This window comes from Ctenocephalides felis, unplaced genomic scaffold (assembly GCF_003426905.1).
Source record: "Ctenocephalides felis isolate EL2017-DRISC unplaced genomic scaffold, ASM342690v1 CF-g0.4_SCAFFOLD_03571, whole genome shotgun sequence".
Lineage (NCBI taxonomy): Eukaryota > Metazoa > Arthropoda > Insecta > Siphonaptera > Pulicidae > Ctenocephalides > Ctenocephalides felis.
Genome location: NW_020539725.1, coordinates 14,963,745 through 14,982,874, shown reverse-complemented (window position 1 = coordinate 14,982,874; position 19,130 = coordinate 14,963,745). Strand labels below are relative to the sequence as shown.

General features: G+C 27.6%; 1 protein-coding gene and 2 long non-coding RNA genes across 3 annotated transcripts; all 3 read right to left on the bottom strand.

Annotated features, from left to right (window-relative positions):
• Positions 1-853: 853 nt before the first annotated feature.
• Positions 854-1,479, bottom strand: LOC113385310. The gene is made up of 3 exons (XR_003367985.1): positions 1,423-1,479; positions 1,202-1,346; positions 854-1,118 (listed from the first exon to the last, which is right to left on the bottom strand). It is a non-coding gene; the product is annotated as an uncharacterized LOC113385310 (long non-coding RNA).
• Positions 1,480-1,549: 70 nt separating this feature from the next.
• LOC113385311 lies at positions 1,550-2,360 on the bottom strand. The gene is made up of 4 exons (XR_003367986.1): positions 2,149-2,360; positions 1,843-2,084; positions 1,652-1,764; positions 1,550-1,577 (listed from the first exon to the last, which is right to left on the bottom strand). It is a non-coding gene; the product is annotated as an uncharacterized LOC113385311 (long non-coding RNA).
• Positions 2,361-3,057: 697 nt separating this feature from the next.
• On the bottom strand, positions 3,058-18,332 carry LOC113385673 (homeobox protein koza-like). The gene is made up of 3 exons (XM_026623517.1): positions 17,969-18,332; positions 3,626-3,718; positions 3,058-3,338 (listed from the first exon to the last, which is right to left on the bottom strand). The coding sequence occupies exons 1-3, from the start codon at positions 18,330-18,332 to the stop codon at positions 3,058-3,060; spliced, it is 738 nt and encodes a 245-aa protein (XP_026479302.1).
• Between the last annotated feature and the right edge of the window lie 798 nt (positions 18,333-19,130).

Here is a 19,130-nt window from a genome sequence, read left to right as displayed (position 1 = left end):
TTTGCCAAAAACTAATCAGCACGTCTCCTTATCAATACGAATCGAATGTTTCTTGAATTATTCAAATCGCTTCATCCGTGTTCCCGAAATTGTCGACGAAAATTTGTATCCCAACACACATACATCCATTTTTTCTAAGGTATGCCAAATTATTCAGAAACCTGTGAAACGTAAAGATATATAAAAATTTTCATTTTAGATTTTTTTGTGATTACTATAACTTACCCTATGGGAAGTTAATTACATTGTTTGTGTGTTACATATATTCGGAACACATTAAAGAAGTATTTTCTTCATAATACAGTTTCAAGGAAAAATGAATTTTATTTTTTATTTAATTGCTTGTTATCATTTTATTGCATCATAATTATATAATGTGGTATACACCCAGTAAACATGCGATATGGCCACAACATCGTGGCAATATTTTATTTAGGTCGTGTGACATGCGGTTCCCATATTCATTTTCCTCGATATTTAATGGATACGGCCGCAAATTTATGTAACTATCGAACAACTATCGAGGTTCGGTCTCTGGCGCACGTGGCGTTCGTGATACATGAAAATCGACGTTGACCCACATATGTTTGTTTATTATGATAAGACCGTCTGACGTAAGGCGTTCACCCCAGTCATGACGTCATTGGCGAATGAAAACGATTCGGTCATGACGTCATACAAAATGGCGACTCAGTTATGACGTAGTAGCACCTGAAAGTGATGACGTAATGCAATTAATATTCTTTTCTGTACGAATAAGCATTTATTTACGTGAATAATAAGAAATTTTACAATATTTAAATATTACAAATTAGAATTGTAGTTTTGAAATTATAAAATTTTAACATGAACTATACTAGAAAACTTTTTACAAATTATTCAATCTTAACATATTAATAACAGTATATTTAATGAAAATTGTTGTATATCTAATGAACGTAATTCTATTTTTGGGGCGTGAAGTGTGAAGTGTTGCATAAGTATTCTATCGCCACTTCCTTATACATCAAACAGCCTGCCTATTTTTCATTATTTCATTCTATCGCCAGTTCATTGCATCAAATGCCAGGATACAGATTATGCACATATGACATACTGCCCCAAATTTTGGAAGTTTTCTAAAACAAATTCAAACATAATGTGATTTACTGTATATAATATAATATATATATATACAGCTACCATATGTGTAGCTACCTACATGTTCAGTGTACAAATCTCCATCATCTTAAAGTCGCTTTTACACATACATTTTTAACACTGACTGATTTCATTCTATCGCCAGTTCAATACATCAAATGCGAGGATACAGGATATTCATATATGATGTACTTCTTGGAAGTTTTCTAAAACAATTTGAAACATAATGTGTTTTATTGAATCTAATAATATATATACCACTCCATATGTGTAGCAACTTACATATTCAGGAGACAAATCTAAATCGTCTTCGAGTCGCTTTTGCAGATACATTTTTTTAACCTGATTGAATTCATTATATCTTCAGTTCATTATACATCAATACATCAATCAAGTTCATGCATATATGACATACTGTTCCCAATTTTAGAGGTTTTCTAAAACAATTATAAATATAATGTATTTGTTACCAAATAATATATATACAGCAACTATATATGAATCAACTTACATATTAAGAAGATAAATCTCCATTATCTTCAAGTTGCTCCTAAACATACATTATTTGAGCCTGTCTAAAGATCTGTATATTGTTCATCGTTTCATTCCAATTTTGTACGACTTCTGAAATAAATATGAACATGGCATACGTGTTTGCTGTTTATATATATTTGTATAGCTATTATATTTGTAGTGACTTACATATTCAAACAATCATTCTCGATCCGCTTCTCAACCGACTAATTTAAGAGATTTAAGAAGTGAGGTTATGTCGAACACATGGATATGTTAATGTCTTAATTTAGTAAAATAATTATTTTAACCTTGATAAACGATCCTTATTATTGTCCTCAGATTTTGTAAGATATGCTATTTGGTTACCTCCTTTGTCATCTAAAGAAATCGACATAAAATAACGTTTCTTCATCCCAGGATATAATGCACTAAATGGAATTCAAAATCGTGAAGTAATTACATATCTATATAAATAATATATGATATACTTACAGTGTCATTTTTCTACACTTTTCTACAATTATCATAAACAAGTTGCTTAACTAAACGAATGTAATTATTATACTAAAGAAAATATAACTTGATGCATGATAAATTCGTGACATTTTGCGCCATTTTGTACGCGGTTAGCTTTCGTCAAAGAAACAGTCGGTTCCACCAGTGGCCACGGCGCGCTGATGTAAAGCTTTCTTTGTATGGTCACACACACCGGCACACAACCGTTTGCTTCGCGCCGTGTGACGTCATTGATTATGCTTTGCATGTGTGCTAACACACACCAGCGCACGACATGTATCTCACATGAAATTCAAGGATGTCATTACCCCCGACAGCGCGTGTTTATGTCTCGTGAGACAACTCAATGCGAGCTTTGCGTGTATTGTAACACACACAAGCGCACGCAAGTTTAAAATCCTCTTGTGGCGTAGATTCGATAACCGCATTATAATAACGATGTCGATATTATAGAAGATCACATCGCGTGTTTACTGGGCACTCTAATAAGACAAACACGTAAATTCGTAAATAAAATAAAATTCGTAATTGGTAAATTTTGTAAGTTTTTACAAGAATAATTTTATGTACTGCAGTTACACATGTTTTATGGCATTCAGGGGATTTAAATAAGTTTTATAAAAGTATTACAAATATATATTACTATTAATATTTGATTTAAATAAGGCATAATATACTATAGCTTATCCATATTGTCTCTGATTAGAGATTCTAAAGAATTATATCTATGGATTTATTTATTATTTAACATACCCAACGTATACTTATATTTTATTTGTATAATTAGTGGATATTTAATCACCATTGCGATTAACTTATTAGAATAATATATAAATCCTTCAAAGGCACTTTATTTCGAAAAGTATTTGATTTTGCAACTAATTTCTAATCACTATTTATTTCATCCCCTTCTAGAGCAGCAATTTCCTGCTCGCGTTTTGCGGCAGCGGCGGCATCACCGTGTGGAGATGTAACTGTATGATGCCGCCACTTCATTCTTCTATTTTGAAACCATACTTTCACTTGTGCATCAGTAAGACCCAGAGTGGCGGCAAGTTGCCGCCTATCGGGTTTCGTAATATATTTTTGTATTTGAAATCGTCGCTCGAGACCTTTTCGCTGCAGATTACTGAATACTGCTCGGGACCAGGAACGTTTCCTTTTCGCTGAAAAATAGACAATAGAATAGAAAAATATTGACTATTGATTAAATAATTTATTTGGGAAAAATTGTGCGAGAGTCAATTTTTTCTACAGTAATATTATGAAGAAGCTCTTAACATATACATAATAAGTAAATCTTATTCTCATCGAAACTTTTGCACAGATACTACAAAAAACTTAATGTTACTACTAAATATTAAAAGCAGTTTATTTTCAATTCTAGTGTCATAATTTTTAAATATTTGATTTTAATTTGCAGTGTTCTTTTTATTCTGACGAATTTCATTACCTGATGAACTTTGATGACCCGGCGAGGATGGTGAATTTGATCTATTTTGATTGGAAATGGAATCATGTGAATGTGCAGGTGGGTATCTAATAACTGTAATAAAAAGAAAATACATTTTTCATGTATCATCATAATGCTCATGAGAATGGACATATTTATGTTTGCAAATCAATACTATGTTAATATAAATATATCTAATTTTTTTTAACATTTTATCAGATTTTTTTTCAACATTATCTGAATGTTGAAAATAAAAGCATATTATCAATATAAATATCCAGAAATTTATATTATCGTAGTAATATACAAATTATCGAACTATTTGTTTATAAAAATGATTTCGTCTATCATATCATCAAGGAAACTTTTTAATGAAATACCAAACTTAAAATGTTATGATCATAAATTAAATTTACGTAATCAAATTAGCTCGAATTGAACGATCGATTATAAACTAAAAAATTCACTTTAATTTGATTTTATGAGATTTTCTTGGAAACACGCGGCCTATTGTATACAAAATAAAACCACGAAAAACTAAAATAAAACAGAAGTATTTATACTGAAAGTTTATTAGGTAAACATACTCTTCTTTTGTATAAATAGTTAAATGAAATTTGACTATTGCATGCATAAAATTAATGATAGAAAATATATGGGTTTAAGTAATTATAAAGAGTTACGTAAATCCTTTTTGTAGTTAATTACAGCATTGGGTATTTATTGCATCATTTACATTCAAAAGTTTGGTTATTTTTAATTTTTATCATTTTGATACGAAACATATTACTATTAGTTATTCTGGACGATTTATTGTAGAGAGATTATTAGAATTTAATTTGTCTTGAATACTAAGAAAAGTTTCAAAAATATAATGAAGTCATTTACGTAAAAGAAAAAATCATAAATGATATGACAAAAATTCATTATCAATTAATTTATTTATATTATGTATTATAAGTATATTTATACTGTTTAATAAGCTAAATATGACGCTTTTAGTGCTGGATAAACAGATTTTTTATGGGTTTAGCTACTTTAGTAATATAAGTTTTTACTTGGAATTATAAATCTAAAATAGGATTACAATTTAAAATAGCCATCGCATTTTGAAAAATCTAATTATAGTTTCATCAGGAAGAGAATGGTCAACAATTTGGTTGCCTTCTAATAACACTTACAATTAGTTAAGGAAATACAATTTCAGTTCATAGAACAAAGAATTTATGGCTCAATTTTAGTTTCATAAATAGTTTTTTTTTTGTTTGTGTACTCAACTACTTGCTATTAATATACTAGCTTATTTATTTTTATTTTATTATATATTATAATATACTATCTTATCTCCGTAGGGTAAGTTCTAGTAATGGGCCAAAAATTGAAAATGAAAATTTTCGCATATCATCACGTTTCAAAGGTTTCTGAACATTTTAACATATCTCAAAAATAATGGATGTGTGTGTGTGCGTGTGTGTTTTGAGTGTCCGCATTTCTTAGTCCACGTTTTCGGGCGCACGGATCACCCGATTTGAATGGTTAAAAAAATATTCGATTCCTATTGATATAAAGATGTGCTGATTAGTTTTTGGCAAAGGCAGGTCCAGATACGGAGCAAAGAGTGCAGAAAATAGGAATCGAGTTTTTGAGAGAACGGAGTATCCGATTTGAATGATCCAAAAAATATTAAATTTGTATTGGTAGTGTGAAGTGGAAACTTTATGCTTGTGTTGACATAACAATTTTTTTTAGACAAAAAAAATCAAAAAAAAATTATTTTTGTATATCGAAAATAATTCAGATTTTAATTTTAATTCTGGCTAAAGTTCTTAAGATCACTTATATACTTTAAATAATTTCAACTTTGTAAGTCAGTTTACATAATTCTTATAAATATTAGACAATGTTACATTATTCATAATAATCTATTTGAAAACATTCAATATTTCGTTACGGTACGGGAAGTTCCAGTAATTTGTCTTAAGGCACGACTCCACACACCACTAGTAGTTTTATTATTAAATGGCATTTGTGGATTAGACAAGTAAATGATACCTAATAATACTCAAAATTACCATAACATTTTACCGTTATTTTGGAATTGTATAATGTAATAATAATTTTGCAGAGAGAATTTGGATCAACATTTATTTATTTTGTGGCGCAAGTTTCGATAAATTTAATGCTTTGTTTGTTTTTGTATAGAAGTGGCTCATCGCCTGATTCGCGTCAGGTTTTGTAAATGTTTCGCCTGATTTATGTAAATTGATTGCTAATTAATAAATCTTGTTGAAAATTAACTGCCACATGCAATTGAATTTATGTGTACTGTGGGCGTATATTAATGGACTTTGCGTAAATTGCAGTTAATTTATCGAATTATTTATTGCGCTCGTCCACATAATATTTTATAATGTTCTTACATATAAAACATGCGAGCATTTACTGCTCATAAATATCTGCATTTAATTTCACCTTCTAGTAAAAAAGTAAAATTTTATTCGGACGTTTTTTTTTATTTATTTCCTTCAATATGAAAATTACTTAATATAAATTGCATTATTAACTTCTCGTAGGGTAAGCTATAGTAATCGCAAAAAAATCGAAAATGAAAATGTTTATATATCTTTATGTTTCAAGAGTTTCTGATCATTTTGGCATTCCTTAGAAAAAATTGATGTATGTGTGTGTAGTGTGCGGATACAATTTTTGGACACGATTTCGGCCGCGCGGATCTATCGATTTGATCTATTTCTTATCAGTTTTGTTTGAAAAAATATTCTATTCCTATTGATGAGAAGATGTTCTGATTAGTTTTTGGCGAAGACAGGCCTAGCCGTTTCGAAGATATTGGGCAAAAAGTGCCAAAAACGGTAATTCAGTCCCTGAGAGAACGGAGCGTCCGATTTGAATTATTCAAAAAAAACATTTTATTTGCTTTGACGAAACAAAGAATTGATCGAATTTTTGGGTAGGCAGGTCCTGCGTTTTCGGAGATACAGAGGAAAATGTAAAAAAAAAGATATTTGGCGGTCTAAAATGATCATTAGACATATGGACAGATTTTATAGAGATTTTAAACGTGAGTACTAATTTTGTTACAATTGTTTTGGGTTCCATACCAATTTTCGAACAAATGTCAAAATTTTCAGGTTTTTCTTTTTAAAAATGTGGAAGGTTGTATACTTTAAATGTAAATTTTGATTTAATTTTTTTTTTTAATGTATATATTTCATATGCGTTATTGCAATGGAAAGAAATATGTTCTCAGATGGATTCATTCACGGCATCTCTTCTTAATGTAAACATTTTCAAGTGTTTTGAGCGATAAGATAGTCACTGTATATTAGCTGTATGAATGCATGTATAGTAATAATAACTATCTCTTTGAAAATATTTAAAACAATTGTTAATAATCATTGATCAATATTTATTGATTAATAATTTTTTTGTCTGTATTTTTAATTCTGGTACGGGAAGTTTCAACAATTTACCTAAAGGCATGATGCCATGCATCACTAGTTTCTTTTTCTGCTATATAAGTAGTATCTGTAACTTTATAATTATTTATCATAAAACACTGAATGAGACCACATACTTCGAAATGCGATTGTAAATGATTATGACCTCAAACTTAAACTCAAAGTAAACAGCGGGTTTTATAAACAAACGATGAAAGCCCCTTCAATTGCTTGTTTCGGTTTCTTTTTGTTTCTTGAAAATATTCAACTAGATCAAAGGAGTTCATTATGCAAGAAAAGATAAATTTCAATCTCTCAACTCTCAGAACATTTTGGGTATTATTTGATTAACAATAGTTAAACATTTTTATGGCTTTCACATACGGTGTAAGAATGAAAACATGTAACATATGTTTTGTATAATAAATGTGTCAGTTTGTTTCATAAACAGAATAAACATTTATTCCTTCTAAATTCCATAATTAATTTATTAGTTCTGGAATTTAGAGTAAAATGCAAATAAAAAACAAGAACTTGGACCAAAAGATTAGATCAACCAAACTTCTTTAGCTTCTCTCAATAATTTCGCAACTATTTAGTACTCCAAATACTAATGATTTTTAACTTCTTGATGAAGAAGTTCATCTATATAAATCTGCTCTTCTTATTATGTTTCTGGCTCGTTTTATTATTCTCTAAAGTTTGAGACAAAAATTATAAAAAAGAAAAAAATTATGCATGTCTGCAGCATCAATTAACAATATTTATGTATAATTTTTGGTAAGCTCGACAACCATTAAAGAAGGTTCTCATTATAAAATATTCATTGATTTTCATTAATTTTGACGATGTGTTTTATATGATTGGCTAAATTGTTTCTTCCTAATTAACATTTATTTATTCGTATATATCTTACAAAAAATTATATTTTAAATATGCTTTATAGTCAAGTTTAAATGTTATTACTTCAAATTTTACGTTACGATATTAAGTAGTAGTGATATACGATTTAGATATTTATTTTTTTTTCTAAACTAAATGTTATAAGTATATAAATTTAAAAAATTGTAAAAGTATTTTGAGTATAAGTTTGATGATTGCCTTAACTGAATTATTACTTTGTGATACAGAATTAAATATGTATTTTTTCATTTTCCTTTGAACTCTTTTAAATTTTTTTAATTTGTTAGAAAAAAGTAAAAACCGACATAGCCGTTCATTAACAGTTGAATATTTATTGAATATAGTTTACTCAATAAATCAAAAACTGGCATTCTTAACAATTCTCCAAATTGAAAAATATGAATAAAATGTTCATAAATTTTGTGCAAACATCAATAATTTAGTGAAAGTGTATCTCATTATTATTGATTAGACAAAATGTTCTTTGGCAAAATTTTTCGTGTGTATGTGTGTGCGGATACAATTGTATCCGCAGAAAATTTAAATTTTCTTCGACAATTTTGGGAACACGAATCAACCGATTTGAATAATTCAAAAAGCATTTGATTTGTATTTCTGCGTAGACGGTGCTTATTAGGCAAAGACAAGTAAATCATCATTGATATAACTATTTCTTTTATGCTCCACCAAAAATTTTGTTTAGTGTTATAAGTATAGGGAAGGATCTAATATTAAAGAAAGACAATTCACTAATAAATAAATTTTTATTTCAAATTCTGAATCCATATTAAACATTTGTTGCATAAGGTTAAGCGTTCATTATTGGTTTAAAATAAAAGTCTTGAAATCTGGCTTGTCTCATCATCATGTAAATCACTACATCCGCGCATTAAACAAAATAAATAATCGTATGTGAATGAAATGCATATATAGCTACTGCGTTTAAAATGTTCACTTGGATAAACATATTATTATTATGTGCAAGAATTTTATGAATAACTCACAAAACCGAATATTTATTATATTTATTATATTACTTATTTATCGAGGTTTTAAAAATAATATAATAAAATATACAATGAGAAATTTTACGTTTTAGCTAAATAATAGGATTGTGGAAAAAACTTCATTACTGGTTTGATTTTCAAATTCAAAAGAATTCTATAAGTGATATAATCTTGGAAAAATTATTATATCAAAGAATATCTTTATTAATAAAAAAATTTATTAAAAATTATTTAATTCAATGAATTTTTGAAGATTACATATTTAGGTTTTTTAGTCTCATGTCATTTTTTAACTTCCCGAAGAAGTTTTTTCTAGGAAATTCAATTTGCTAATTTTATTCCTCGACGTTTCACTCATTTTGAATCGAATGACTTCAAATTTTGAAAAAGTGTGTGTGTGCTTGTGAGCAAGTGAGTCAGAATTAGATCAATCGTCAGCGTTTTCTCAAAGTTTTAAAAGCCATTTGTTGAAACTCGTTAAGGACTCGCGTTGATAAGTTTTGCAAAACAATAAGCTGAGTCGTTTTTATAGAATTGGCAGAATAGTGCAAAAAACCTTAATCTATGTAAAATTCTGAAAACAGTTTGGAGCAATCAAGTGGGGATGGAAAATCGTGCTGATTCGATTTAGTAAATTAATTGTTGAACAATTCTTATTAACGATCTTAAGAAAACTTTGGATGTAACAGTTAATGATTTTAACAAATTACCTATAAGTATTAAAAAATGATATTGGAATCAAAAATTCTTTTTATTTTTTATTTTCATATATTTTAATTACAAAATTATGAGATAAATTTATTTATGTTGAATAAATATCAAAATTTAATTATTGAATTGATTATACTTGTTAACTCTAACATAAGTTATAGTAATGGGCCAAAAATTGAAAATATTTTTTTTTGCTTATCTTTACGTTTCAGAGGTTTCTGAACATTTTGGTATACTTGAGAAAAAATGTATGTGTGTATGTGTGGATACAATTTTTCGTCGATGATTTCGGGCGCACGGATTATCCGATTTAAATGGCTAAAAAAACATTCGACTCCTAATTATGAGGAGAGAGACGTGCTGATTAGTTTTTGACGAAGACAGGTCCAGCGGCGTCGGAGCTAAAAATGTCAGCTTTTAAGAGAACAGATCAACCGATTTAAATGATCCAAAAAACATTTGATTCGTAAAGATGGGGAAAAGTGGTGTTTAGATTTTGTCCTAGGCAGGTCCAGCCGTTTCGGAGATATAGAGCTAAAATTGCAGTTTTTGTGAGAACTAAGCATCCGATTTGAATGATTTAAGCTTTCTGCTTGTGTTTATGAAACGAATGCTTTTGAGGAAAGAATTTTTTTTTATTTCAATTTTTGTTTTTAATTAAAATAAATAATTTTAACTTTGCAATTCAGTTTATATAATTCTAAGTTTTTTTTATTTACTATTTCTCAAATAAGAATAATGAAAGTTACATTATTTATAATAATCTATTTGATAATATTCAATATTTCTCGAATATTCTATTAAGGCACGAAAAGTTTTAGCAATTTGCCTTAAGGCACGATGCCATACACCACTAGTTTATATATCATTGTTATATAGACTTATCGGCCAATTCTTATGTTCCACTGACTTTTTCATCGTTCCACTACTAAAAACTGCCAAAACGCTATGTATTTGCTAATCTAATCTAGAAAAAGCAAAACATTTAAAGAATTTTATCATAGGTGCAGTATTGTGATGTGTCATAATATCATATGCAAGAAGTTAGCTTTTTTGTGTGTAAAACACCTGACTTCACAGCAAATACATAGCATTTTGAAAGTTTTTAGTACCACTTCATATGTAAAACGCTACGAAACATATCCTTGTCTTAACATTGGTCTTTTTATAATTTACGACAGAATCGGCCCATTAAAATTTATTGGTTTAGAAGAAGTTATACAAATTAAAGAACGTGATCATTATTACAATACTTTACAAAAATACTCGAACTATAGCATGTTTAATGCTCAAATAATGAAAGCAATTAGTATATTGTATAAATCTAAACAAATTTGATTAAATAAACTAAATCAATCTAAGTTTATGCATAGTTTGGTCAAATTCCAATCGTATTATAATAAATAAACCAAATTAATAACAATCTATTAATGAAATGTGTTAATAAATTAAATTATTCGACTGCACAACAACATGATCCGAACACATGTTCATTACATTTTACACCCGAATGTTTTCAGAATTGGTAGCATCTTATAACAACTTTATTTCTACAGTGTATGCAATATGCTTCTTGTCTTCAACAGTTTATATGAATGCTTGTATACAACTGATTGCCGCCAGTGACGAATTATCTGATCACCGACTCATTTCGAATTCTTTAAATAACTTTATCACATTTAATTTACTTTGAGATTTCATTTGTTTTATATTAATCGTTAAGCATCCGAACTCCAAAGGCGTCATACTTTAAAAAGTTATCGGTAAAATTACTTTGTTAATGATTTTGATAGCTTCTCTCTAATTGGCAATGACCAAAAACTAGTGATATTTTCGACCTTCCAGAGATAAAGCTTTTTTTTATACGTATAACTAGTGGTGCATGGCATCGTGCCTTAAGGCGAATTCCGTACCAAGAAATTAAAGTTTTTGAAATATTTTAAATTTTTCTAAAAACTGAAAAAAATATATTTTTGAGAATTTTGAAATTTTTGAAAAATATGACTTTTTTGAAAAATTTGATCTTTTTTATTTTGATATTTTTGAATTTTTGTAAAAGAATCACACGTAAGCGCCGTGTCACAGTCTAACTTTAAACATCTTGGTACGGAACTCATAGAAAAGTAAACAAAAATTGTATTTGTTATTAAAATCTCTATAAAATATGATAATTTGATGTGCTTATGTCTAATAATCATTTTTGACCACCAAATGGCGTTTTTTTACTTTTTTTGTCGGACCTACCTTTCCAAAAAGTTAAAAAGTTCTTTACTTCCTCAATAACTTCCTAAATTTGGCTATCATTTATATTATTATCAAAAGCTATTTCTTTTATCTTGAAGCTACACTAATAATCATAGATTTCTGCAATGGTGTTTTATTTGTGATTGATCATAAGTTTTTATTTAATATTGAACATTATAATATACCTTTTATTATTTAAGTATAACTGAAATACCATAAACCTATTTATTTTGGATTTGATCCTTGTATTTATTGTTTTGTAGCCATTATATTTATGCGAAATTGTCTTGTTTTCTACGAAAAATAATTAGTTATAATGCAGATATGCCATTTAAACCAATAAAACTTTTAATATTTATCATATTTTTGAAAATCTCTGAAAAGGTTATTTATAAAGAACTGAGATCTAAATATCCTTGCGCACCGATTAATAACTTCTAAATTAAATATTTTAAAATGATCAACATTGTTAGATTAAAGTTTTATGTAAAATTATTTGTGTTAATGTCTTAAAATAAAAACTCTAGTTAAAATGAGCGAAAAAAAACTTATGCTCACCACATTTATAATATAATAGAGTAGTATTGATGCTTTACAGTATCAAACTTTTTTATAGTCTAAAAATTATCTAATCGACCTTGAAAACATTCTTAATCGATATTATATAATTTTATTATTTTTACAAGTTCACGAAGATTGTGAATTTATCTGATTAAAGAAGCTCTTTGAAGCTTTTCTAATATAATTTATACTCGACGCAAACTTAAAATGCAAAGAAAATTCAACCAGAAGTAAACAGAATAGATTACAACCGGATTTGTAAAAACAAAAATATAAATAATTAAGAAATTATAAAAGAATAACTTAAACGATTGCAATTTTTCACTAAAAAAGGTTTAAGAGCTCAGCCTAATCTTACAAATATTATGTGAAGAGCAGAGAAAAAATCTTTCTACAAATTGCGACTTTAGGTTGAAATTTCTTTTAATTTTCAGTTTTCGTCGAGTAAAAACTAAGGTAAAAAAGTTTCTCTAACCAGACATTTTCACAATCTTGGTAAAACTACCGCAAATAATAAAGTTATATAATATCGATTAGATAATTTGCAATAAAATCAAATTTACGGTTTATTAACAATATGGGCAGTGTGTTATATTGAAGTGATGATTGAATCTAAATGAGGACTAGCTCATAAATTAAAGAAAGACGTACAAAACTTGGTTAAAAGAATGTGACATATGCTGTAAAATATTTCTGTTATATATGGTAAAAGTAATCATCTTTATACTATACTATACAGACATACATTTTTTTTAATTAAATCTCAAAATTTTCAGTTGAATCATACCTAGTATTATAAAATTATGCCGAAAAGATTTAATGTTTGAAGATGTAAAAAAAATCTGTAGTTTATAATATATTAAAAAAAAGTGCCTTTAAAAATTATTTAATTATATAAACATTACGTTCTATTTTATCTTGATTGAAATTCTCCACTCCAAGAATAATCACCGCAATCGTGTCGTTAATCCAAGAATATCGAATTCTATTTATAAATTTATAAATAAATTACCATAAATTAGTATTTTATGATCATTATTTATATGTTCATTTTAATATGATCCTCAAGGCTTTGATTATATACAACAATTCTTAGCACCTAATAAAATCGTGATGGTAGTTGGGAGATATAAATAAAAGGTGTTAATGAGCGGCCGCATGCTGCAGCAATATTATTGTTAAGGCAATATGTGGTGAACATATTTTCTATCTTCATTAATTTTTAATTAAATTTTTACAGATGCTAGAACATATTTTCAATGAATAAGAATAAGTAATTATTATTATAGAATCATATGAAAAAATTTAATTTTTTGCTCAACTTTTTTGTTCTATTTACGTAAGTGTAAATTTTCACATTACATAAAAAGAATTAATTTTCTTTTTAACTTCCCGGGTAAGTTATAGTAATCGCAAAAAAATCGAAAAATAAAAATCTTTATACCTTAGAAAAAATGGATGTGTGTGTGTGTAGGTGCGCGCGCGTGTGTGTGTGGGTTCGGATACAGATTTTCGTCGACGATTTCGGGAACACGGTTCAACCGATTTGAATAATTCAGCATTCGATTTCTATCGATAAGGGGACGACGTGCTTATTAGTTTTCGGACAAGGCAGGTCCAGACGTTTTGAAGATACAGGGCAGAAAGTTCAAAAAGCGGTAAGTCAGTTTTTAATAGAACGGAGCGTCAGATTTTTATTCAAAAAACATTTTACTTGTATTGACAAATTGAAGAACTGATTAAATTCTTAGGAAGGCAGGTCTAGCGGTTATGGAGATTTGTTTGAAATTTTTTTTTTTACATTTCGAAATATTTTGGAAATTTTGAAATGTTTTTCAAATCAATCGCGTTGATTTATTTATTGTATTGTAGTTGCATAGAGACTAAATATGGAAGCGCGTAAGCGCCGCGTAGCAGTCTAACGGGCAGACAATGTTACGGAACCCATAGAAATGTAAAAAAAATATACCATGATCAAAAATTTTGATCAGTTTTTTTTTTAATCAAAGATTTTGATTCAAAATCTTCATGTTAGAATTTTAATGCCAGCCGAGGTTGGATTCAAACCCAAAACTAGTAGTTGTTAATTCTCGTTTTTATCACGGTTTGCTCTTTTTTATAGAGATAAACTATCTTAGATGTAATATGTCTTAACATTAGGGACTTCGAAATTTTTATTTTTTTGTTTGTTTCGACGGCAACCAGATATAAGTTTTATAAGATGTTTGTTGAAGACTTCACCCAATTTTTTATGAGATGCAACCCATCGGGTAACCATTTTCCTATGGCTATTTGATCAGATAACAATTATTTGGGTATGTCCACAAAAGACGATTTCCACTTGAGTTTATATATGACATTTATAACCTGAAGTGGAAATTTGATATTTGATATCATGCTGCCTGTTATCGAGCTTGGCCGAGGCTGGGATCTAGGTTGTACTAGCCCACGTTTTTAACCGGCGAGCTCAAGGTCTTTGAAATATCTTAAAATACTTCATCATTTTCTTGAATTAACTATTATATGAGATTCAACATCATTGCAAAAATCAGGGTTGACAATGTTGACATGGAAATTATAGGATCTATTAGGGATCGTTAATGTTGAGGTAGTTTTTTATTTATGTATCACTGATAATGCAAAAAATAATAAATAATTAATTTTGAAGTTGGTTTTTACACTAGTTAGTTTTCATTGAAAAATTGTTTAAAAAATATTGCAATACGTGCAAGATATATCATTCGCCTGTGAACCTAGTAAAAGAATATAACATATTATTTCAATTCGGCAACTGTAATTTTTTTATGAAAAAGTGTTTTCTTTAATCTATGTGGATTCACTCTTGTTTAATGAATTAATTTAAAATAAATTAATTTATATTTAAATAATATTAAAATTGACTGTCACTATTTGATGATTGCTAAGAATATTTATTAATCCATTAAGATCATTGAAGGATGCAATATTTGCATTTATATGCAATAAGTACAATTATCAAGATAATAATTTTCCAAGTTGCATATTATATATATACATATATATATATATATATATATATATATATATGTATATATATATGTATATATAATAAATGTATATACATAATCATTTAGTAAACGTTATTATTCAATTTTCAACTCAACATAAGAAATTGCATCATGGCGAGAATTTGTAATCGATTACGCAATTCAATTTTATTCGTTGTGATCAGTGATTTATTGAACAATGTTAAGTCGTAATATATCTATGACTACAGGTTGAGAAATTGGGAACATATTCTTTAAAGAATATGTTCCCAATTTCTCAACCTGTAGTCCTTTACAATTGTAAAGGATTATTTGAAATTTCAAATAAAATCGGCATACATGAATTAGTTCATTCATCTTATTCCTATCGAATATGATATTTAAGATGTTTTTGCCATAAAGTACAATGTCGTAAGCCTGTGGAATAAGCTTACTCTATTTCCTTACTTTCTTACATTAATATGTTTTTGTTACTATTTAAATATCGATCAGAAACTTGGTTTAACTAACTGCTCGTATATCATTTTTATAGAAGTAAAACCGAATAGAAAAATAATAGAAATCCTATTTCTATGTGATGATTTCCATTTTAACCATTTCTGTGATTAATTTTTTATTGATGCAGTATCTACTGGGTAAATTTTAATATAAAAATAAAATATTTCATCTGACAACAAACTAGTATCAAGATAATAGAAAATGCTAACTAGAGAATAAGCTTATTATTATTGCTGATTGATTCATAAACCATATTTTTTTACCTCATTAGGTATTCATTGTAAATATAATTGAAAATACAATTTATTGTTATTAATAGATAAATCAGAGATGTAATTTGAATAACAAGATAATTAAGATGAGTAATGAACAAAGTACTTTAATTTAAATTTTATCACATTGTTTATATAATTTGCTTTTTAATGCTTTTATATTGAAATTGATCGAAAACACAATTGTTGATTACAGCGGTTGGGAAAATAAAGATGGTCGAATAATATATATATATATATATATATATATATATATATAGTAGGGCGGGGCACAAAAGTCCAACATGACTTTGAGCTATTACATTGTGAAAACCAAACCAATTATATCACAACAAACAACTCATATCAAACAAAAACAATTATCTGACTATGTTCAGTAATACTCCCAGCTAATTCATTTTTGTAGAAAGGATTTTTTTTTTTGTTTTTTCAAAAATTTAGCACCTGGCTTTTTTACCCTATAGGAATGGTAAATTGGGACGGACAGGGGCAAGCAGGTCCAATCTCTTAATATTAATTTTAAAGAGACTTTACGAATAATAACAACATTATTCAACTAATGCAAAATATAAATTTTATGGGTACATTTTTTACAGAGATAACACTGTATATAACCTGGATTAGGTATTTTGTCAGAAATATTTATCAGCAGAGTTAGAATATCTATTTATTATATTCATCTTTTCTGAAATAGCTTAGTTTACTTTTAGGTACTACTACCTACTACTTTTTGTTTACCCTTTGCCAGGATAAAGGTTCAGTGTAGGATTTTTACCACTCCCACGTGTAAGAATTTATAGAGTTATATAAAAAAAAAACTGTTCAATCAAACTTAAAATTAACAACACATCTTATAAAACAATTAAATGGTGTTTACTTAAAAATTATATTAAGGTCTCGTAAACTAAACAACAGTGCTCACAACATAAAAAACTAACAAGAAAAGAAAATAATTTTGTTATGGACTTGTAAACAGTTTCGATTTTTCCTTTTATTTAGATAGATGCTTGTAAAACGCCTTTTTTATATCTTTCACCATTTGAAAAATTACTTTATTATCATATATGCGGATGTAAGTTCTACTAAACTTTAGTAGCTAATTCAAATCGACAATAATTTTCTTTATCATGTAATTCGTTTTTTTTATGAATCGTTCTTCAATATATTTATAAATAATAAGGTTTATATATTTGATATTATTTGCGACTGTTTTTCCGTATACTGGCAAAATTAGAGTTTTAAAACATCAGGATGCCCTATTGTCCTTATCTAAAGAAAATTATTACTGATGATTCTATTCAGTAATATTATCTTTCATAATACTTTCAGGATGCAAACCTTTTTTTGTATCTTTTGATTCATAAATTTGATCAGAATATTCAAATATAGTAGAAGCAACAACAAAAGTGTTATGTTGGATTATAAGAAATAACTGATATTGAGATAATAAAATTATAAATTTTAATATTCTGTTTATCTATTGACTTAATAGAGTTGACTACAAATTACACTCGAAATTTTTTGGAATGATATGAGTTGGAGATTGTTTGCTTCTTGAAGATTTTTTTTTGAGCTGGATCTAAATTAATTGACTTATTTAAGTACTAAATATTAAAGTAATAAATTAATCAATATGCCATAATAATTTAAATATAAATCTTGCCTTGAGGTCTTGTAGGAAACGGCCTCACAGGTCCATGCAAAGACAGTCTTCTTGTACTCTCTAATAGTATGGCAGCATTAATTTCTCTTCTTTTTTCTAAATCAGTCAAAGATATCAATCGTGAATTATCAGATTTATCAAAAACTGATGACTCCTGCCTGTTATCGAAGTATCCATGACTAATCGGTGGAGTGGTCGACTTTTGCAAAATTGACAAAACTGAATGATCAATTGTTGGTCTTCGACTATTATTTTTTCGATCATCGTTTAAGATTCTATCTACGCCAAATTTTAAACCCTCGTTTATTGCAGGAGTGTCTTTTGTTTCTGAGGAATTACTTAGGTTTGAAATAGTGTAATCCATCGTAATAACAATACTTCGACCTTAATAATAATCTTCAAGTTGAATAATTATTATTCAAAAATATAGAAATAAGTCTATACATCATTTTTTTTGCACATTTTTAATTAGCCAACATTGTTCAGTAACTGAGTTTTTATCATTACTAAAAAGATGCCTAATGGTTTTTAGATTCTTCTGATTTTCATAACTCTTCTAAGAAGATTCTCAACATATAGAAATATTTCATAAGATATTCAGTTACTTGATTGGTTTTGAACAATTCTATTCTATCTTATTGTTAATCATTTCAATATTAATTTGTTGATTTAATTAGTTTAGTAAATCACTTTCACTATATTTAACAGACTTTGCATCATTTATAAAAATTCAAATTTATAAAACTTTTTGAAATAACCATTAATACCGTTATAAGGTTTCACATATTTTTTAAAAACTTAAACAATTCAACAGTTATTTCAATTATTATTAATTGTATTCTGCTTTGTTCGGTTTTATATAGGTAATTAACTTTATTTTTTTATTATGTACGTAAACACTATAATAATTTACTCATAACTCATTAATTAACTCATTGCTTATTATATACTAATAAATAAATATTGTTTATAAAATATATTTTAAATTATGTTAAGAATGGACAATTTTCTCATATTTCAACATTGCCTGTAATCGTTTATTTTACGAATCGTTTTGAGAATTGTACTTTATAATTTTTGTTTGGAAATTTTTAGAACATTAAATTTTGCAAAATATTTAATAATAAAACGACAACAATTAAATTCAAATCGTTTGTTGTTT